Source organism: Orbicella franksi, chromosome 6, assembly GCF_964199315.1.
Source record: "Orbicella franksi chromosome 6, jaOrbFran1.1, whole genome shotgun sequence".
NCBI classification, from domain to species: Eukaryota; Metazoa; Cnidaria; class Anthozoa; order Scleractinia; family Merulinidae; genus Orbicella; species Orbicella franksi.
Window position 1 is genome coordinate 21,297,585 of NC_138150.1, and position 22,768 is coordinate 21,320,352.

Below are 22,768 nucleotides of genomic sequence, written 5' to 3' on the forward strand. Positions count from 1 at the left end.
TTTGCCTCAAATTGCCATCACAGGCTCATTCATTTCCCCTATGACAAGGAATATTTCCCACAACTGCGGTAACTTTTTACAAAATAGAACAACCATTGCACCCCCTCCCCCGAGATCCAATCTGCACCCCCCCCCCCACTATTTGTGGCTCGTTAAATGCTTAATACTTCGTGTAAGAAACTTAAAGTGCATTTTTCTCAAAAGTTTACTTTTGTGCCGACTGACTTCGCGCCAACATTTCTACTTTGCAAGGCTTTTAAGTAGAATTCCCGAAACTTGGGCTGATCAAAAAATCGTAACATTTTAAGGTCTGTCACGTGACCTGAGATGATCTGTCCACTGGGTGTGGTAAAAAAATAAGGTTATTTCCAAATAAAGCTGTAAAAAGCACTGAAAATAAGAGTTAACTGTCAAAACTTAGGTTCATTGCACAGAACAAAACAGGAACTTACATGATATGTTTATTTGACAGTCAAATCTTGTTTTGTAAAAGAGCAGGAAGTGTTGGCGTCAATACTATAAAACACTACTTCAAAAGGCTGTGGCTGGTTTCCATAGCAACCATTTTGAGTAAAACTCTAGAAATTTAATTTCTCTTCTTGAGTGCAATAGCACACAATTGATCTTTCTTCACCATATTTAAACAAACTTTTTGGTCCATTTGAGGGTACCATACCACCTTAACTACAGTATATTCAGAGGTGCTGCGGTGAAGTTCACCACAACGTTGCTGCTTGATATATAAATTTCTTGATTAATACTTAGCAACTGGGTATTTTATTTGCTACACTAATGTTCTCAAAAGTGAGACGTTCCTCTTCACCAACGTATAGGAAACGAGCGATCCTAGAAAATCATAAAATATGGGATTTCCGGATCAATTGCGCATACGTAGCCGAGAAACGCGTGACTCGGTCGGCTCGTTCGTGCTTTACTTCCGGTCAGTTTTCTTATTTTTAAAATCGATCAAAATTGATCCTGTAACGAAACTCTCGAGCGTTGCTCGTCCCCTCAAACTTGCACAGTAAGGAACGAAGAAGACTCGAGGTAAGAGATTGTTCCGAAGATTTCAGAAGACGTTTCGAGGTCTACATAAGAGCCAAGGGGCCCATCAGGCCAGAGCTTATCCCGGATTCTGTAGCATGAAGTGACTAGGAGTATTTCTACCCCCCCCCCCCCCCCACACACACACCCCTTGATGGGATACTAGTCCATGGGAGTGTTACCTCCAGCATTAAGTTCGCTGTTACCCATTTATGCGTACCTGGGTGGAGATAGGCAAAGTGTCTTGCCCAAGAACACAACGCAATGTCGCCGACCAGGACTCGAAGGGCTTGAACCTGGACCGCTCGATCTGCAGAGGAGTGTACTAAGCATGAGGCCACCGCGCCGCCCAAATTCGATGCTTTTAAAATCGGGCACCGTCATCCAAGTTTTTGATCCACAGGTATGACTCGTGACTAAAGCATCAGATTTGTCGCTGCACGATTATGTAAAAGAAGGCGCTACATTTACCGAGAATTTATTTACCTTTATTTACCGTTTATAAACGCGGCTGATTCTTACAGCAATTAACTTGTAATACTAAAAATACCCCTTAACTACACTGAGATTTGATTTATTAAAAAAAGATACAGTGGAATCCCGCACGTCTCGTACCCCCGATTTTTCGGACCTCCCCTCAGTCGAACACTGCAATTTTACCCCTGATTTCTCGAACAACCCTATTTTTCAAACCAATTTTCGTTTTCCTTGAAGGTCCGAAACATTGGGATTCTATTGTATGTAAACTCACTGGTCGGTTGTTTTTTACCATAGGTATGCTTTGGAAGCTAATTTGAACGCGGATTATGACTGGTTAACAGAATAAGAGAGTTAATTCACCATATTGGCCTTACTCCCAACGAAATCCCTCATAAGTTATTTTTAGGTCACTCCCTCGTTCGGAAATCCAGGGATGGTCTAGAAAAAGCCAATCTCGTGACGCAAAGTTTTCAGCTGGACGGTCCGAGTGGCTTTATGAGAATTTCGACCCTAAGGAATACTGTACGAAACTATTCACGCATCGCGCGTGGAAAAGGTAAAAATTTCTGTGCTGACTGGAAGAACTGGGTATCATGTCTAAAAATAACCTGAGAGGATCAGACCTAAATGGAGGAATAAAGTCTCTTAGACCTAATTCTAACTAGCGATATAGAGCGGTTTTCAACTGAGTGTCGTAAAACCAAAACCAAAGTAATCACTCTAGCCAATCACAAAGGACACAGACAATACAGCGAACCAATCAAAACTCGAAGTAATTACATGTAGCTGACGCAAAGCGCGGGAAAACGTGGGCGAATCTGTTATGATTGGTCTTGGCTTGACTTCTGATTGGATGAGAAAAAGGCGCGAGTTGTTTAAGCCAATCGTGAAGCGTAGTTGATGCAAAACCAATTACTTTTCGACACTCAAATGAAAACCGTTCTAACGACATAAACATAACGACATCAGAAGGACGTTATGTCTTTATGTTTGCAATGTGAACATCCTGACACAGTCACACAATTGCAACAAAACAACCTGAACATAACGACACGAGGATAAAAAAAAAAAGATCTTTTCCTTATGTTTTTATGCCGATGTTCACATAAACTATTTTGTTGTATAGCTGGTGTTTTACCCGCTACAGCGCACCCATTCATTGGCTAGTTCATGGTCACATGACATCTAACGATGAAACTGTTTCCCACCAAAAGCCATGAGCGGGCAGCATTGCGAAAACTATGACTTCAAACGGACACAGTTCACGGTTACCCGCGAAATGTTGACCGCTGTTGCACGTCATTTGTCAATAAAGTGATTATTGACCCATTTGTTTTGTTAAATATCAATCACTTAATGACTGGTCCCCATTGGAACAGTAAATTTTGCTTCCCTCCAATCTCTATGTTTCCCTCGACTTCGTCTCGGCAAATATTGAGCTTCTCAGGAAACAAAATTCACTGTTTCCCTCGGGACCCGTCATTAAGTGTTAAATGTCGCTGTCATTATGTCGTTTATGTCGTTATGTCGCTAGTGTGAACTGGCCTTTACTTTTCATCCTCTCTATTCAAATCAAACCCCATTCTCGTCCCCAGAGTCCGCGCTCCTCTTGGTCAGCACCAAGAAACGCTCACTTAGAGGAGCGCAGACTCTGGGGACGAAAACGAATTAAGCTAAGTCAAGTCCTCTCTATTCATGCGGGGTGACCCCTTCAGCACTGGGCTGAAATCAATAGGGGCCGCCCGGCGTAACTTATGGCTACAACAAGATAAAAAGCCTATCAATATAAAAATATCACAATATAAAAAGAATATATATATAACTTTAAAAAGCTTATTAAATCTGTACAATAATTGTTACTAAAACTAGGACTGAACTACATTTTCTAACTATCGATTAAAACCGGCTACAAAAGAACTGGTCAACGTTGTTTTCTTGTTCTTAAAAAAGAGCGACGCAGCTTCTTCCATTATTTTCAGGAATTTAAGAGAAAGGACCGAACACAGAATATGCGTTTTTTCCTAAACTTAATTTATGGTTAGGCAACTGAATGTAGTTTCTATGTCTAGTGTTGTGACGTGAATGTTATTTTTTATAGGACTAAACCATTCAAAAATCTCAAGACTAAAATACGCCTATGGATTTTTCACTGTTTATAAATTTATCCAACCTAACATTGGATCGTAACCCTTCTTTCTATTATAAATGTTGCTCTATTCTGGAGACGCTGTAAGTTTTTAATGACAGCTTACCCCATACAGTGCCCGTAATCAGTTGTAGTACCAAACAGTTGTATACGCATAGCCCTAAGCCCAATCCACGCTGAATAAGAAACATGTTTTGCAAAAGTGAACCAGAAACGTTCATAGAAATGCTTTGATTCGAAAACTTTTAAAACCTTTGTACAATGTACTCTGTCCTCACCTGCCTGAGGGCTTAATCTGGCAACCAAGCCGACTCATTTGTTACCCTTTGGACACCGATCGCATACAAATTTTGTTTTCCTACGGCTCTATATTTCTTAACTTTTTACTATTTTCATTTACTTTACTTATGAACTATATTTAATATTAATTGATGATCGATGATAATCATACATACAAACATAAACTTTATTAACATGCCGAAATGTTTAGGCGAGAGGAAACATCCCTCTACTAATCGGGACACTTAATATAATTAAAACCTACTAATGACCTACTAAATGACTAATCACTACTTAACTGATTACCAATCGACTACCGAGCGATTATTCATTGATTTCATTGATGTCATCACTAAGTTACGTCTGCATCTCAGGACAGCTGATGAATTACGTCGCAGAGTCGTTTTTATAACGTAAGGTCAGCTATCAGGGGAAAGCCACAATCACTTAACAGGTCATACAAATCTCCCACAGTTATGTGACGCTGCTTAGCAACGAAAGTCAGGGCAGCGTCAAGAGGGTTCAGAGTACGTTTGTCAAGGAAACGTATCTCTTTTGGAGTGAGGCCCAGTTCCTCAGCAACCAATTTCCACTCTTCTCCACCTACGACACACACACAAAATCAAACATTCATTCCTGTGATCTAGAATAAGTCACGAATACAAAAAACGTTTTCGCTCCACTAAATGTCTAAATCAGACACCTTTTCTACACAACTTACCACACAAATCAACTGTGAGGTCTCTTCTCTTAGAACCAGGGATATTCTGGACATCAAGGTGCTCAGACATCCGAGGACCTAAAGAAAAGAAAAGAGTATAATAAGAGAGGGAAAAAAAGGGGGAGGGATGTTTCCTGGGCGCACGGACGTAGGGCCCCAGAGCAAACCATATCACGCAAACTTCTCCACCAACCCAAGACACGCCGGGTAGATCCCCTAGAGATGAACGAATAGTTGAAGGTGGTACTGCATGCAACCTCTGAGTATGTTGTCAGATTATAACGAGATTGGTTATTGACAAACAGCGGAAATTCTGTCTTTCAGATCATACTTAATATGAAATGCTTATAAAGCACAATTTAACAAACAAGTCACTAGAACAATTTAAACTTATTTAACGTCAAAGAACTACAACACACAAACGTATTTCCATTGGCCCAATGTTAACTGCGATGAAGTAAAAACCAAGATATAAAAGCCCTTGATTTTCGGCATCAGGCTGAAATGTTTCTTAAATGATGGATGTCTATAGGGAAGCAAGAAGCCTAAAGGCTTTCACGCGGGATGCTTTGGTCGATGTGCTAATGCCATTAACTTTGAATAGCTTTCCGCGTAGAAATAAATCCAAACGGAAATGCTAACATGTACATTCAGTTTTGCAGTTGTATTTTCTTCAACAAAAAGATAACAGAATGTGATTCGCCTTCAAATTTGTACATATTTGATAGTAAGAGTATACATATTGTCCACATTGTTATTGTTGTGTCAAAGAGACATAAAAATGCCCCCCTCCCCCCTCGGTTCGAATTTTAAATTTTCATGTAGCTTCAAAGTTTTCACTGTGGAAAAGAAATACACTGAAATCGCCTTCCCTGGCTTTGTTTATGTAACTCGTTTTTATGCTGTTGGTTTAGGTAGTGTTGGTAGTAAAGTCGAAGTAAAGCGATTTCAGGAAGTTTTGGCGTCATTGTTTTCCAGTGTTTTTGACCCAGGTTTTGACGGGCAGCGATGAGAAATATTCGTTTGCCTGCCGGCTATCAAACATGTTCTTATATAAAGGTGAAACCTGGAGGCAATGGAAGCTTTTCAAGCAAATTCATGGCTATTTTCCGCCTTCGGTAAATTCGTTGGGCTTCGCGATGGGTCGCGATGAAAAATGTCCGTGAGATTTGCGAGCTTAAATTCCCACTCGGTCCGCGATGTAGGAAAGCCATGGTCAGGGCAGCTATCGAGCATGCTCTTGGTGAAATCTCGGAACGATGGGAGCTTTTGGCGCGAATTTATGGTTAAAATAATATGTTCCTTCGACCCCGACATGAATTCAATTTCGCATACTTCCACGCAAAACAAACACAAAGACCCCCTGGTCCAGCGGGATACGGGTTAATTGGAAGATGTTACTACGAAGACTAACCAGTCGTTCCAGCTGGTGTAATCTCTCTCAAATGTTCGAGCACATCAAGCCTGTCTGAATCTTTAGCTGCCCTTGCTAGACAACGTATCAATTGCTTGGTTTCAGGTTCTGGCTCTTTCAGTGAGGCTTGGTCCGGCTGTAGAGTCTCTTGCAGTTGACGAACAACTTCTCTGGAATCAGACGTCTGGCACAAAAGGGATTCTCGAACCTCACAAGGAAGGGCAATTGCTTTACTTCCTACGAATGAAGGACAGTTCACAAAAATTAGATCTTTCTATAGTAGCTTTTCAGATGAAAGTATTCAGAGTTGATTGTGTCACATATTTCAAGTTGACATACTACAGTAACACACAAAAGTTAAGTAGTTTGGTCCTCCTGATCCAATTTGCAGAGGAAAGAATCCTTAAGCAGTATAAGCTGAAAGCTTTGAAAGCTGTCTTCACGAACGTATGAACATATACCGGCCCTTACAACACATATTTACACTAACAGAAGTGTTGAATGTATTTTTGAAGGGTCGGCCATTGAGCTCGAAGGCTCGGTTATCCAAGGGACCCTTTACCTAAACAATACACAAAGGGGTTATAAAGTACTATACTAAGAAGCTAGAATGAATATATATATTTCTCAAACTTTTTAATATTTCTTCAAGTCGAAAGGAAATCATAGCCATAATAGATATCTGATCAGTGATGTTGATTATCATAGATTTGCACGACTTTATTTCTCCCTTTTCTTCTAAGGTTTAGCTTTGATTAAGAGTATGCAGTGTTTAATCACATTTCCACACAACTAGAAGTTCTGCAAAAATACTCCGCTGCCTGTAGTATACAGACTCTCCTCTCTGTGTTTGGTAATGTGATACCACATGGTCTCTTGTGTTTGATATAATACCTTTAAAAGCTACACTTAAAAGCATCTTCACCAAAATGGTCTTTACCAGGTGGAAGAAAGTCTCCACACTAATATCCTTGGTTAGATTTGGAACAACTGTATATAGTTTACTTTCAGTTGCACGGTTCTTTGCTTCATTACGGAAGGAATTAAATAAACGTGGAAAGTGGTCCAATGCTTCCATCTTTAGTTCAGGCATTTAGATCCTGATCACTATCAAACTAGGTTACCTTGCATATTGGCCAAATCTCCTCCATTATGCTTATCAACAACTGTCAGCTGTGGAAAAAATAACAACAGAAAACAGGAAGATTGCATTCCGGCCTTATTACACATTATTATTCACTTAGTAACCAATGAATACATATGGGGTGTCAAACATGCATTTAGGACCTACCTTTAAACGATAAAACTGTTTTGTATTCAATGATAACATATCATAAATTTATCATTAACGTTGTACTTTAATCTCTGGGACTTTTGCATGAAAACATGAAAACAACTGTGATACAATCATGATAGTGTTTTGCGCCATTTACCTGATTTCGTGGAGGGGCAAACCATGGTGTAAACTGCTTGATGTCAACTCTGTTACTCTGTGCAACAGCTGATTTGGTGCAACAGACGACCTTCTCGACATCACACAACTGAGTCTCAGACCAGAAGTGAAGGCATTCCTCTTGCTTGCAGCCTTGCGTAGCATGCTTACGACAGAAGATAACCGCACCTCCTTGACAACAGACTGGGCAGATGAAGCTGACTTCATATTTCATATTCTTCAGCCAACAGAACTCATTTCGAATGGACTCAAGCATCAATTCCAGCTGCCTACGCACTGCATGAGCACAGGTCACCTCACATGTGTCATAGCTGACATCAGCAGAACAAGAGAGATTTGATTGTAGACTGTCTGCCAAGTCTTGACTCGTCCCTTGGTGAACAACAACTTCAATGGAAGATGAATGGCACAGAAGGATTACGGAGCAGTCTTCCTCTTGAGAGGTGTAAAATCTGGCGAAATTGTGGTACAGTTGAGGCTTCCCTTGTTCTTCTTGATCCCACTGAAAGAACTGCAGCACAAGTCGGGGAAACAAGCCAGGCGGAACTTGACCAGATTCAAATTTAAGGAAAAGTTGGGGAATACGAGCTGCTGCAACCAAGCTCATTATGCCCTCGGGTGGATGTGACATCAACATGGACGGTACCAGATACTGCTTGCTACATGAAGCATCAGATGAAGGCCAAGAACAAACCAAGCTAAATTTCTCCATGATCGCGATAAGACTCTCAAAGGTTTCTCTGTCGCCAAATAAAGGAGCCCAAACACGCTCTAAAAGTTTTTCCTCCAGGATTCCATCATTCTCAAGCTTATCCCAAAGTGTTACAAATTTCTTCTCTTTAGGGTTATAAGGCCTGACGGTTATCACCATTTTGAACACGTCAATCAACCATTGTGGGTCCAAGACTACCAATTTATCCAGCTCTGGAGTGTCATTGAAGTGAATCACAATTCTTTTGTCATGCAAAAAGTTCAGTAATGTCTGGAATTCTTGATCATTAAAAATGTTGCAAGCTTCAGATGCGATTGTTGTCGCTGCGTCTCGGTCTATCCATTTCTTACCACTTTCTTTCATGACCTGGAGTTCCTTCTCATATTTCAGCCACTTGATTGGAATGGTTTCCGTCATTTGAGGCAGTGCTTTAGAAACGACAAGTACTTCTTGACGCAGGCGCACGACTTCTGGACACTCGTGACCATGACCCGACATGGTGTTATCCACAACGAAGAGATCATGCAGGTGGATTTTGTATGGTTTGGTCTGCAGAGACCCAAATAACTCCCTGGCTAGTGTAATTGGATCAGACTGGCTTTTGTAAGGTGTATCAGCATGCGTACACACCAACAAAACTGCAGGAAGTCTCTCTGGTAACACCTCAGATTCAACATTTTCTTGATCACTTTCTTCTTGACTGGCCAGAGAAGCAATCGAAGACATCCAAAAATCCAAATAATCAAAGTTAGTTTTCAAACCAAAACTGTCTAGTAATTCCTTGTACATTCCTTGCTTCACAACAGGTTTCGCCTTTTCACTGGGATTTTGGCTGAGGTCATTCACCAGAAGATAGATCGCTCTTGGAGTGAGAAAAAGTGGGTGTGTCGTATAGTAAACTGATTGTCCAGCAAAATCCCACAAAACGGAATGTACAGCTTCTTCGTCTTCCACTTTACTGTCATTTTCCAGTCTCTTTGTAATCTCGGTTTCTATATCTTTTGGTATGCTGTCATCTTGTTCAGGATATCTGAAGGCCTGAACAGACTCTGGATCGTTGGAAGTCTCATCAGATCTGTCGCCTTGGTTACCTGTATCTTTTGTGACATCTGGCATTATGCTGTCATCTTGTACAGGATATCTGGATGCCTGAGCAGATTCTGGATCGTTTGACATCTCATCAGATCTGTCGTTTTGTCTTACTGTAGAACCGGTTGGACTTGCTGGGACTTTGTCCACCATAGGGATGTTTCCAGACTGTTTGGTCTCTGGAACCCTCTCCTTAGGACTGGGAGCCATTTGTTCCTCCTTCAACTTTTCAACAGTTGCTCGTGCTGCATGATACTCATAGGAAATAGACGTCTCCGAATTTCTTTCTTGATCCTTCTCCCCTATCTTCCAAATCTCAGTTGACACTTTGAAATGAGAAGGATCAACATCTATCCCTACAGTGCTCTCTTCATCTGGGTTGAAAGGCTCTCCCCTGAGTGACTTCTTTAAGCTGGTCTTTCCTGATCTGTCCTGGCCAATCAACATGACTGGCACTCTTTTGTCACAAGTCTTTCCTTCAGCAAGGGCCCTTTTGTAGGCTTCCAAAGCCAAACGTCCTCGTACAGTAATCTCTGGAGGTACTACTGTGGAAATAAAGGGTGCCACATTAGGTGAACGAACTCCAGTCAAAAACAAGGAAAGCATTTCACTTATCTTTAGAAGACCTACCTAGCCTGATGGAAAGAACTGCTTTTAAAAACATAATGTGTATGTCTATGGCCTTGTAAAACCGCGTTTGCTAAAAGAACGGACCGCGGCAGCTGCACTTTCAGAATATTTTATTTAAAACAGAACTTTTTTCTTTTCCCACGCTTGTGACATAATGGACAGTACATCTTTCTCATTTCACCACCAAGGATAAAATGTTCCATCTTTCTTCATTTATCACAATACGGTATGCTGTAGAAATTGCTGATCCTAGCACTAAGAAGCACGAAAGTCGCCTATGAACCTAGTAAACTGCCTTCCTTATGATGAGTATTTTCATGGCACACTGAATAGAACACCTGCCCAGTGTTTGGGAGCTCTTCGGTTCAACTATCCTCGGATACTCGACATTTTTCTTTGTTTCACGTTCGATGGTGACATGATGAACATTTTATCTTTCTTGTCCCAATACCGAACTTAAAATTTTGCCTTTTCTTTCACTTACCGAGCAGGAAAGTGTTAACCTTTAAATGAACATAATTATTGATATTAACAATAGATTATCAAGGTAAGAGAGTGTATCCCCTATAGAGGCCTTCTACCCAAAGTAATCCCTCTTACTTATTTTTAGACACGGTACCCAGTTCTTCCGAGGATGTTACTCGCGCAATGCGTGGCAGCCGAAGCGACTTTTTTCTCGAAACTACCTGAGACGAAATGGCGGGAACGTCATTTCATATGTTTTGGTTTCGTTTCATACCAGAAATGTTTTCTGCACTCTCAGCCGCCTTTTTGTTCGGCCGGGCTTTCCTTTGTTTTGTGCTCGTTTGGCTGTTCATTATTTTGCGGTTTATTCGGTTTTAGGGAGTTTAAATTAAGCTGAACTTTAACGCAACGGCAAGGAGTACAATGGCTGTGTAAGCGTGCGTTATAATTCATTGTTCATTTTTTTGCCGTTGTTTACAAAAGGTCATAAAACAACAACGTGAAACAGCCACATTCCGCATATTCGAGAGAACGTGAACTATACGACGACCAGCATTTAATTTTTTTTTCGAACTTTGAAGCTGTCTTACGTATTCTGTTTGGGATATTTCAGACCGTATAGAAAAACTGAATGAGTATCAAGTCATTTTTTAATCGACGTTGTCTTTGGCGTTGTTGCCGTTGCTGCTTAAACCGCCTTTTGCTTCTTGGGCGGCGAGCGTCTGCCTGCACTTTCGACCATCTGTTTGTTCGGTTGCCTAGCTTGTGTTTGGGCGTTTGTTTGCTTTGCACTCGTTTGTCTAAACATTTCTCTGCCGTTCATTCAGTTATTATTGTTTGAGCAGGGGACATCCGTCTCTTATTTAAACTCCTATTAAAGTATAGAAATGTATTAAAACACACCGAGAGCCGAAGCTCCTTTGCTTGTAATCAAAACATCAAAGAAGATATCTCCACAGCGTTGGAGGTTTTCCTTTGCTTTGAAACGAAACGAAACGAAACGAAACATGAACAGATCCTCCACGAAAACATCCACGCAACACGCGGGTAATATCCGCGGAAGAACTGGGTACAATGTCTAAAAATAACTTAAGAGGGATTACCTTGGGTGTAAGGCCTATGTGTGGGATTCAATCTCTTATCTTGATAATCTCTTGATAGTAATTATTACAATCTAGTGACAGAAGTTTATCTTCTGCTAGTACTGAAGGAAATACGTCACCTGGGCAAAAATATCTACGTATTGAGTTATCTCAATGAAAATTGCAAATGATAAAAATACAATTTACAATTTAACCTCCCTGTGCGAACACCTTCCATAAGCGACCACTTCTCACAAACGCCAAAATTTTGCTTGTCAAATCACTATAGTTAGAACTCCATGAACGCGACCACCTCTTGTGACTTGACCGTAACCTCTTTTAGGGCTGACGGTTTGAAATTTTCTATTGTTTTTAACCTCTGGTACGACCGACAGTCAGTCGATAGACGGCCAACAGTCGGCCGACAGTTTTTTCGGAGCTGTTTTTCACAATTGGCTGGGTGATTGAGTAACAAGACGCCTTACAAACGTGATAAGATCATAAGGTTTGTTCTTCCATGAAAATATCCGTTGGCTATTTGCGAGGGACTTTTGATTCATTTAAACGCTGTCAGTATTACAGCTTGGAAAATGCACTGGACGCACCGAAATTTCTTCAAATTACTAGATGTGCTCTTGTACTATAATACATTTTGGGTTTGAAATTAAACGACTACGGGCTTTGATCCAAAATTTAGATCCCCTGTGGTCTGACCTCTTGTAAGTGACGGTTTGGCATTTGGTGCGGTTGCTTAAGGGAGGTTCGACCGTTTTGATTTCAATTTTTTATCTATTGAAGTTATATTTACTACTAACTGGGCTGTTCCAGTTCTTGGAGAATAGTTGTTACCCAACGTTTAGTGTCAAAATTGTTCTGTGCGTTGCTTCCTTTTATGAACGCATGTTCCTGGTAAATGAGGAAAAAGAAATAGAGTAAATTAATTAGTTATAATGGAGGAAGGGCTGGAATAAAATAAGCATTTCTTTCTTAAGTTGGGGTTCCGTGATCTAGTGAATAATGTTACCTCCAGTCCACCACCCTGGAAACTCAGAGATATATGAGATATCTCAGTTCCTTCACAAATGTTTCCTTCACAAGGTTCTTAACTTAACTGTCCTTGGGAGGGGTTGTTTCAAGTCACGACAACAACCTTGCCACCGATTTAAGTCTAGCTTAGTTTCGATGTATACTCACCAAAAGTAAGGCAAGGTTAGGTCCTTCAAGATAACGCGTCTTTAAGCTACAAGTCAAGTTAATAAAAGAACAGTTTATTATATCCTCAAGTTCGCCATCCATCTCTTCCTTACTGTTATTCTTTCATTATCACGAGGTTCCTATTTGAATTTTTTATTACAAACAAAGTTAAAAGCACTCAAATTTCATGTTAGTAGATATTCTTGAAACCAGCAACAAGGAAGATCACATAGGACAGATGTTTACTTATCACAGGGAAGTTTGAAATGTAGTGTCTCTACAAGGTATGGTTGGCACGAATGGCTGACTGTTTGCATGCCTACAAAATGTCAGTACTTTATAATGTCTGGGAAATTGGCTGCTAGTTTCTAACATTTCTCAGAACTTTAAATTCTTAGTGCAAACATTTGCGTCTTATTGGTAGATATCAAGAGCACAATGGCGTAGCACCATAGACATATGGAATACTAGACTTAAAACATACCATTGAACAACAAAATCTCTTAATTCATCCGAGTATGACCCATCAGCAAGGAGACTAGGTAAATGATGATAGGAATCAGAGATCTCCCATGTTGCGAGTCGTATCTGTTAAAAAGCGGACAACGCAATATTAAATCAAAATATTTCTAATACGTTTTATTAGTTGTCAGATACCATGAAGATCTGAAGGAAACATAAGCAAACATCAAAAGATTAGAGTGCTCTCCTTTAGGCAAGTAGAACTTAGGCAAGTGTGGTACAGTTTTGGCAGGGATGGCCAGCGCTGTGGTGCGAGTGCTTGCCTCCCACCTATGTGACCCAGGTTCGATTCCTGCGCCATACGCGGGTTGCGTTTGCTTTAATGGTTCTCGCGACGGTTTTTCTCCGTGTTCTCCAGTTCAAGTTTCCTTTCTCCACAAAACCAACACTCAAAATTCCAATTTGACCAAGATAGAGGTCACCCGCATGAAAACCAGCTAAGGCGGATGTGGCTTCCTCTCTAAATATCATAATTCATTTTATTTTATTTCTTGAAGTAGAACTGTTTTGGGTAATCAATCTGAACAAAATGGTGTCCAAAACCAGAAATACAGGAAGAGTATTGCAAATAAGAGCGATGTTATTCTGCAAGGGCTGGATGTGGTCTAACTGATAGCTGAGATTGTCAGAATTACAACTGTTAAACTGAGAGAAGATAAGTTTTCAAGTTTTAAAGATGAAATTCCAACACCTCCATCCCCACCCTCTTCCATGTTTCAGGTGTTTGTTGGTGTTGGGGGTGGAACGCAGCAGTGCTGGTGGACGTGGCAGTAGAGGTGGAGGTGGTGGTTGTAGTGGCAGTGGTTGTACGGGTGGTGGTTATCAGGAAGATAGCAATCCCGACAAAGCAAGTGCAACTGGTGCCCGTTTTGTGAAGCTCGATTTGGCGTAGAAATTTTCGTAGAGCTCTACGACTCTACGCTCTTGTCACCAGTCCCCTCCTATGTACTGGAAAGATACATTACCTCCTACTTCACAGCTTTTACCGTAGTTGTGTATTGTTACTATGGTTACCTGCCTATTTCGTAAAATTTGATTTCAATTTGTAGCATATTCCTCGCATATATCTCATATATATTAAAGTGTTATTACGCCATCTACGCTCGACGCTCTATGGTTCTATGTACGGGCGTAGAGGCTTACAGTTATTGTAGCAAATGTTAAAGCGCACGGGTAATGTTTAGTGTTATTACGGTTTACAGTTTTTTAATAATCTTTTTAAAGTACAATTCTGTATTGAGTTAACCCTCTACGCTCTACGCTATATGTTCTGCCATCTACTTTCTACTCTCTACGTTCCACCAGTTACTCTCTTCAATCTACGCTCTATGCTCTGCGATCTACCATCTACCCTTTAAGTCCATCTACGCTCTACGTTCTACCAGCTACTCTCTTCGATCTACGCACTACGCCCTACGATCTACCATCTACCCTCTAAGCCCATCTACGCTCTATTCTCTATGTTCTACCAGCTACTCTCTTCGATCTACGCACTACGCCCTACGATCTACCATCTACCCTCTAACCCCATCTACGCTCTGCTCTCTATGTTCTACCAGCTACTCTCTTCGATCTACGCTCTATGATCTACCCTCTAAGCCCATCTGCTTGGAAGGTTATTGGAATTTTTTAATTTCCCTTTTTTAATTTTTTAGTTTTTTAACGAAGACTAGTGAGCAGCACACAGGAAGACTTCTTCTAGTTGTAAGCTTTTTCGTTTATTTCGCTCCGTTTCGTTTCGTCTCTGTCTAAGACTTCTTCAGGGAATGATTTAAGCGTGCCTAATTTTAACCTCCCATGGAAGTGAATAACTGCTGAAACATGCTGTTAACGCACGTTACAATAAATGCCTTTATGCACATGTTATTGCATGTTGTTATATTTTAATGGGCCATACGATTAGCGCTAACTATATGGCCCCCAAAATATAAAAAAAAAAGTTAAAAAAGAATCAAAAATTAAAACATTGCAAAAAGACATTTTTGGTTTGGAAGGGTCCCAAAGAAATCCTATTAGAGTTTCTTAGTTGTCTCTATAGAAAAAACGATCGTATCAAACTTACGTACTATGTTATTGACGAAAGTAGTATTTCGTTTCTCGATTTATTTCTTTACAGAGATGCTAATTTTAGCACTCTGCAGTTTTCTACCTATCATAAGCCACTTAATAAGTATTTGTACATTCCCTTTGAGTAGTTTCATCCCGCGAGCAACAAGGGGGCCTTTATTAGACCCGAGCTTATGTACTATACTAGAAATAACCCCACTTTTTAAACCCTTTAGCGAAACGCGAGAAATTCAGGAAGCGCCTCCGACTTTGTGGGTTTTTACTTCCTTTATTCAGGGAAGTTAAATACAGTAACAGAACTAAATGGCTTTCGCTAAAACGTAAATCCGCAACGGTAGAATGGTAGTCTTTAAATCTACATTTAACTGTAGTCATGCTAACTGATGTGGAGGACATTTTGTTATAGTGTACTCAAAAAGTGCGGATGTTTAGGTCACGTGACTTTGAATGCTTAGTGGATGTTTTGCGACCACGTGAAGATGTTGTTTAATAGTTTTTAGGGTCGTAATTCGTCGTAGAGATTGCTGTTCATTTCAAGTTTGAATAAATGGTTTAACTCAGAACCACTAACATCAAGCTGGTTATCCAGAGACATTTACCAGACTGTATTGTCAGTTATAAATCTACTACTACTTTAGCACATCTATGTAAATAGTATGTTTTTTGGGGGCCATACAATTAGCGCTAATCGTATGGCCCCCAAAACATAACAACACGCAATAACATATGCACTAAGGCGTTTCTTGTAACGTCCGTTTACAGCATGTCTCAGCAGTTATTCACTTCCATGGGAAGATAAACTTACGCACAGTTATGTGCTTATATGCTGTTCAATGTTAGTAGTAATCATTCCCTGAAGAAGTCTCGCGTCGGAAATAAACGAAAAAGCTCACAACTACAAGAAGTTTTCCCTTGTGCTGCTCACCAGTCTTCTTTAAAAAATTAAAAAAAAAAAATTAAAAAAAGAGTAGAATGAAGATGGTAGAACATATAGCGTAGAGCATAGAGCATAGAGGATTAAAATACTGTAAACCGTAATAACTCTTAAATAACACTTAAATATATATGAGCAGAAGCATATCACCTAGTTCTAGGTGATACGCTTCTGATATGAGATAATAAAGAAGGCCAATAAATTATAATTACAAATATTACAGTATCGCAGATGATCGAGAAACGCGCACTCGCAACCCAATATTTTTTATGACTCTACTGGTTTTTCAGGCCTCTAAGCTTGTGTAGAGAATAGTCAAAAATTCTTAAATTGATAAACTCGTAAATATGTAGAGCGTAGAGCGTAGATGGTGGAATATGGAGTGTAAGAGCTTTAAGAGCGTAGCGCGTTGACCGTAGATGGAAGAACATATAGCGTAGTGCATAGTCAGGGTAAACTCAATACAGAATTGTAAATTGAAAACAATTATTAACACACTATAATCCGTACTAACACTCAACAATATCCTACGCGATATAATATTTGCTACAATAACTATACGCCACTACACCTTTACGATGTACGCATATCCAAAAGAAACAGAGCTTAAACATTCAAAATACTACCGTAGAGCCGTAGAGCTCTACGAAAATTTCCATGCCTAATCAAGCTTCATAAAACGGGCTGGGTATAAGCAAGTGAATTACTGAATTCTTACCATGGCCATCCCTAGGAGCCATATGTGTAAGCCACTTTCTCGCAGCTCCGCAGAATGGAAAAGTCCAGGCTAAAAAGGAGAAAATAGTTTACCATTAAGCCCTCCTTGAAAATTTTTATTTTCTAAAGTATATTGTCTGACAAATTAATACAGGTCTTGGAGTGTTAAGTTAAAAGCCTGTTCTAAAAGTTGAAAAATTAAACTAGACTTACCTGTAAGTTAAAGTTTGATTGGAATTCTATCGAGTTATCAAACTGCACCAAGGGATTACATGCCCACCCTACGGCATCCATCATACTGGCATTTGGCTATACCTTCCCATTTATCTGTTGTGCTACTGACATTACCGTCCCTACACAGTCCACTTTACTTAGACTTTACTTTATGGTGACAAGACTTTCACATTTGGCTATAAATACCGGTGATGCGCCTGCATCTAGCTATCTCATGTGATCCCTTGGTTCAGTTTGATGACACGATAGAATTCCAATCAAACTTCCACTTGCAGGTAAGTCGTGTTTAATTTTTCAATTCTCATCATCACTGCCCGAGGAATCCCATGGGATTTCAAAACCAAGACTGTCGCAGGAGGAATGAACAATGAATGATGTAGTTACTAGAATCAGTTTATTAACTGAAACATAGCACAACCGAACAGGTGTACATGACATTAAATAACATAGCAAGTATCTTCTGTGCAATAAATGTCATAAAGAAGCAATGATTATGACCGATACAACCTAGTTACGACAATCTGTTTATCAACTGAAACAGAACACACCACATGTAGGTGTACATGACATTAAATGTTAAGTAACATAAATGATAAATAAGGGTTCTCTCTATAAGATATTTCTTTAAGCTTTTACAGTACAAAAGCCACTTGCCAACAAGTCCAACTTATGCTGCTATCTGATTGAATCCTTGAAATTCGAGCGTCGAAATTTCTGCCTCCCAGCCTTTAGGTAGTTATGGCTGGATGTACACTACAAGTGTCAGAGTTTGTCTGCATCCGCCGAACTGCCCTCTTTGCTTCGGCCATATCCTTAAGATGTTCTGATATGTCATCCCAAAACAGCTTTGTAGAGGGCTTAATGTCCTGTTTGCATAACCTTGCGTAAGGGTGGTTGAGGTCGGGATTAATGACCTCTTATCGTTTCATATTATGTCCATTATTGGCCACAAGCTAAGGGTAATGCTGTCCATGACCTGGTCCAGGACCTGACAGATGTTAGTGGTTTTGCCAGTTGAAATGTCTCTCACCAACTGGTCCTCCAAAATCGACAGGGATGACAACCCCTGAACAAGCAGTTCTTGTACCTTCTGAAAGACAAAGTCAACTGTCCTGCTCCTACTAGAAAGCAGATCCTAAACTTCCTCCTTAATTGTTGTGGTACACAGGAACTTACAATGTTCTGGTGGAGGGTATTTGTTAACCCTTTCCTTCACCATTTCTGGCGACAGGCCTCCAGTAGCCATACTATCAATTAGACTGGCAATCTTGGCAGGAGATTTTTCTTTCTCCTGTACAAATGCCTGGGCATCGAAAAAGCCTCGAAATGACTTCAAGGACATCATTCTACATCTCTGAGTGAGAGCACCAGATTTCTCCACCAAGTGAGAGTAGCTCAGGTTGAGCACATTACATGTATCTTAGTGGCGGAAATATTTAGTTGTGTATTGCTCGTGTTTGAGTCTTTCTTTTCTTCCTCCTCAACTGATTCAGGACAAAGGAGGATGTCTTCTTTAATACTGGCGAGCGTCACTGTCTGCGTTTCTGAAGCTTTGGTCACTTATGCCACAGTTAGTTAGTAACTATGCTTGTGCAAGTGTCATTGAGACCTTTGAGGATCACAGCCATGCTGTTCTGTGAAGATTGATCCACGGCATCGTTAGTGCATTGAACGTTTCCTACTTAGCGATCTTCTTTCGGACCCGATATTTACAAACTTGAAGGTAGAAATAAAGGATTTTCTGCGCGTAAATAATTGCATGCCATGCTGAACTGATTTGTGCGCAAAAAGCACTGGTTATGCCCATCATTTAGCTATCTCACGGAATCCCTGGAGCAGTAATGACGAGATAGAATCCTCTGTAACAGCCAAACAGATTTTTCTAAACCCTGAATTGTACCTTATATAATAATTAAGTTTTTCTTTATTTTAAGAGTTTGAGTGCTTACAGCAAAGTAGGATAAGTTGTCTTGCAATGTACGGGTCACAAGAACAGTTACCTTAAATTGAAAACCCACACGCAGCTTGAAATTTCCTTTGTCATCTACAAAAATATTGGACGGCATTACAGCTGTAAATTTAATAAACAACAGATAACAAAAGATAAGATGATGTACAATGATTTACTGGCAGGGTTTAATTTTTAATTACTACAGTGGAACCCCGATAATACGGTCACCAACGGGCCAATAATATTTATGAAATAGAAAACATGTACCGTGTTTCTATCGAGTTTTAGTAGAATTCCACCTGAACACTAATGCAAATCCTGCAATCTGATTGGCTGAGCCATTGCACACTCTCAGCCATTAAAGGGCAGTGGCTGGAGGTCGTCTTCGAAAGAGCGACGTTTTTTTCGTTTTCCCAACGTTTTGGAGGAATATTTTGATGCAAATGGCTAATTAAAATTCCCGAGATGACTAAAAGGACATTTATGGTTTCGAGACCTTAAAACTTGGAATTACTGAAAAAATGATGCGCGCGTGCACACAACTGCAAGTTCAAATGACAATTCAATCCAAGCGATCTTTCTAAGGCACGAAGTTTAATAATACGTCGAGAAAAAACTGGAAACTGTTATTTGAGATAAATTTCAGTTAGAATTCTACTGAAACAATTGGATTATTCGCTCTCGATATCTATGAAGTGATAAAAGATTCGGCCTTCGGCCTCATCAACTATCACCTCGTAGAAATCTCGAGCTCATAATCTAATTGTTAAATAGAAACACGAGTGAAAGTTTGGGGAGAACGAGAAATGCTGTGGGAACACGAGCCGCAGGTGAGTGTTTCCACAGCTTTTTCGAGTTCTCCCAAACTTTCACGAGTGTTTCCGTAACTCGGTAGAAACACGGAGAACGTGTTTTCTATTTCTTTTAGAAAACACCGCAACGAAAAAAAGGAAAACAACTTGTTTACTTTGATTATCAAAATGTGAATTCTCTTTTCTCGCGCCATCATTAAGTCAACAGCTCATGCTAGTTCTGTGTTTCTATTTAACAAATAGATTCCATGTTGCCGTGCGTCTGTTAAGCAACAGATCACAGATGACGTCAAAATGTGGTAAGAACAAAAAAGTGGCACACGAGACGATAGCCGAATGTGTCACTGATGTTCTTGACGTCTTCTGTGATCTGTTACTGAACAGACACACGGCAACATGGAATCTATTTGTTTCATATAATAACGAAGCAAACTACTACAGATAAAGCTTTTTTTATTTCAAAATCTTTCAACATAACTCGAAAGCCGGCCTCTGCCCATTTTGGCGAACACGAAAAAAGCCATTTGAAGTAAATCTATTGTCTATACAAAATGAAGCAATCTCATTAGTTGCTATGCGTAGCAAAGAATTGTGATTGGTCCAGGAAAGTCACGCCACCGTCAAACTTGACTCGAGCGTCGCTTCTCGTGGAATGAAAACTTACAGCGTAACAGAACGTAACTGCAAAATCTACAAATCTTTAAGAAAATGCTGGAAAAGTTAAGTCAGTTTTTGTCATCAGAGCAGCCCTGTGAGCTAAAAAGCTTGGACGTTGCCTTGAATATTGCACGAGTTAAAAAAAAATACGCTCGGAAAATTTGCGGTTGCGGTCAACCTGGAGGCTATTCGATATGGTTGGCGAAATGGTGCAAAAATTCACAAAGTTTATATTCATTCACATTTAATGTTGTTATTATTATTCACGAATATATTCACATTCACATTCAACAACTAAATTTATATTCAAGAAATATATTAATTCACATTTAACGACGTATTTCGTATTCACGAATATATTTACTCACTTTTACAGGATGTATTCATTCACTGTCAACGGTTTATATTCATTCACATTCACGATCGAAATATTAGTCGAACACGGTGCAATATTCATTCAACATTTTCTGCGCATCGCCTTCGCGCATCATTAGGTCCCAGCTCACGCTCTATAATTTCTGAATGCAATATGGCGGACGAAGGAAGGCTTATTATGTGATCTAATATGAAGGGGTAGAACAAAAACCAAAGACCCCAAATACAAATGTTATGTCGGCAGGAACTTTAGATCTCCTACAAGAGTGCGAACGGGAATGGAACACCACGGAAGTAGGATTGAGAGAGAACATCCAAATAAGGCTCGAGTGTAGCTCTCCAGTAATTACTACCTTTCGTCAGTATCATAGCGCAGTACTGAATGAAATACTGGCAAATATATGTCTTTTGCATGGACAATGGTGGATACGACACGACTCATCAAACTGCACAAACCTTGCAGTGTATTCTGTAACCAGCCCTGAGGTCTTCCGAACTCGATATTCAATATCGGAGGTAGTTCTTGGGGAACGGGGATGGCGCAGTGGTGAGAGCCCTCGCCTCCCACCAGTTTGACCCGGAGATGAGTTTGTTGTTGGTTCTCGCCATGCTCCGAAGGTTTTCCTCCGGGTTCTCCGGTTCCCCCCCCCCCCCCCCCCACAAAAAAAACAGCATCTCCAAATTCCAATTCGACCAGGCTAGAGGGTCTGAATGAAAACCCTCTCTTCCTCTCTAAACATTTTAATTCTAATTTTTATTTATCCTTCTGCAACAAAAATCGTCGGGTTTCAAGTGGACAAAAAAAGTTCAAATGCTTCTTGTTTCAAGGTGGACATTGAAACGTCGTATTGTGGAGTACGGGCTTCTCGATGATTTCGGATGAGCAACTAGACAATCTCGTAGAACGTTTCATGATGAGTGATCAATCAACGGGATGGAAGAGGGAGAGTACTGGCCACGTTGACCCTGGAGACTCTAGAATTAGCTGGGCTATCGTAAGACACCCTCACATTTTCACCCCTATGATCACTTCGCACCCTTGATGGCCGCTCAAACCTTTGCGTCGCTGAGGGGAGCAAATCTAGGACAATGCTACAGTTCTGTTATTAGTTGAACATTTAGACAAAAAAAACAACGCTAGTGTAGTTTTTAACATTATTTTAGGAGTACCTTGTTAAAGATTAAAGCTTAAAGGAAAATCATCAATACCCTCATGAATGACAGTAACCAGGCTATGATGTCCGTCAATATGCCACAAGTTATTTGGAGCAGCCACAGAATACGCTCTCTTAGAAATTAAGACAGCCCAGCGGATTCTAGAGTTTCCAGGGTCAACGCGGTCAATATACTCCCTGATTCCATCCCGTTGAACTCTGAGACCTATAATGATCGAAGATGTTCGGTCACCAAGGAATACCCGAACAAAGTTCCATGATCACTCATAAAACGTTGTATGAGACTATCTATTTGCTCATCCGAAATCATCGAGCAGTCTGTTATCTCCTCTAGCCCATGTAACGTTTATGTTCAGTTGCGTATGTTTGGGGTGTTTGGTCTTTGTTTTACCCCTGCATGACCCTTCATATAATAGGCCTTCCTTCGTTCAGAGATTATAGAGCGGGAGCTGGGACCTAATGATGCGCGAAGGCGGTGCGCAGAAAATGTTGAATGAATATTGCACCGTGTTCAACCAATATTTCGATCGTGAAGGTGAATGAATATAAACCGTTGAATGTGAATGAATAAATCCCGCAAAGGTGAGTAAATATATTCGTGAACACGAAATACGT

At 40.2% G+C, this 22,768-nt stretch overlaps 1 protein-coding gene across 4 annotated transcripts in view; it reads right to left on the reverse strand.

The window, feature by feature from the left end:
* Positions 1-1,172: 1,172 nt before the first annotated feature.
* The window catches only part of LOC145490726 (uncharacterized), a 43,344-nt gene continuing 21,748 nt past the window's right edge, over positions 1,173-22,768 (reverse strand). For 2 of the 4 annotated variants that reach the window (XM_081469818.1, XM_081469816.1), the window contains 10 exons: positions 19,184-19,254; positions 16,951-17,019; positions 13,194-13,297; positions 12,710-12,755; positions 12,331-12,421; positions 7,518-9,883; positions 7,209-7,257; positions 6,085-6,321; positions 4,671-4,748; positions 1,173-4,552 (listed from right to left, as the gene is read on the reverse strand). In XM_081469818.1, the coding sequence (XP_081325944.1) occupies positions 4,356-4,552; positions 4,671-4,748; positions 6,085-6,321; positions 7,209-7,257; positions 7,518-9,883; positions 12,331-12,421; positions 12,710-12,755; positions 13,194-13,297; positions 16,951-17,019; positions 19,184-19,254 (3,308 nt within the window). In that variant the 3' untranslated portion in view covers positions 1,173-4,355. The remainder of the gene's footprint in view (positions 4,553-4,670; positions 4,749-6,084; positions 6,322-7,208; positions 7,258-7,517; positions 9,884-12,330; positions 12,422-12,709; positions 12,756-13,193; positions 13,298-16,950; positions 17,020-19,183; positions 19,255-22,768) is intronic. The other 2 variants (XR_014049727.1, XM_081469817.1) reach the window with 2 other exon arrangements.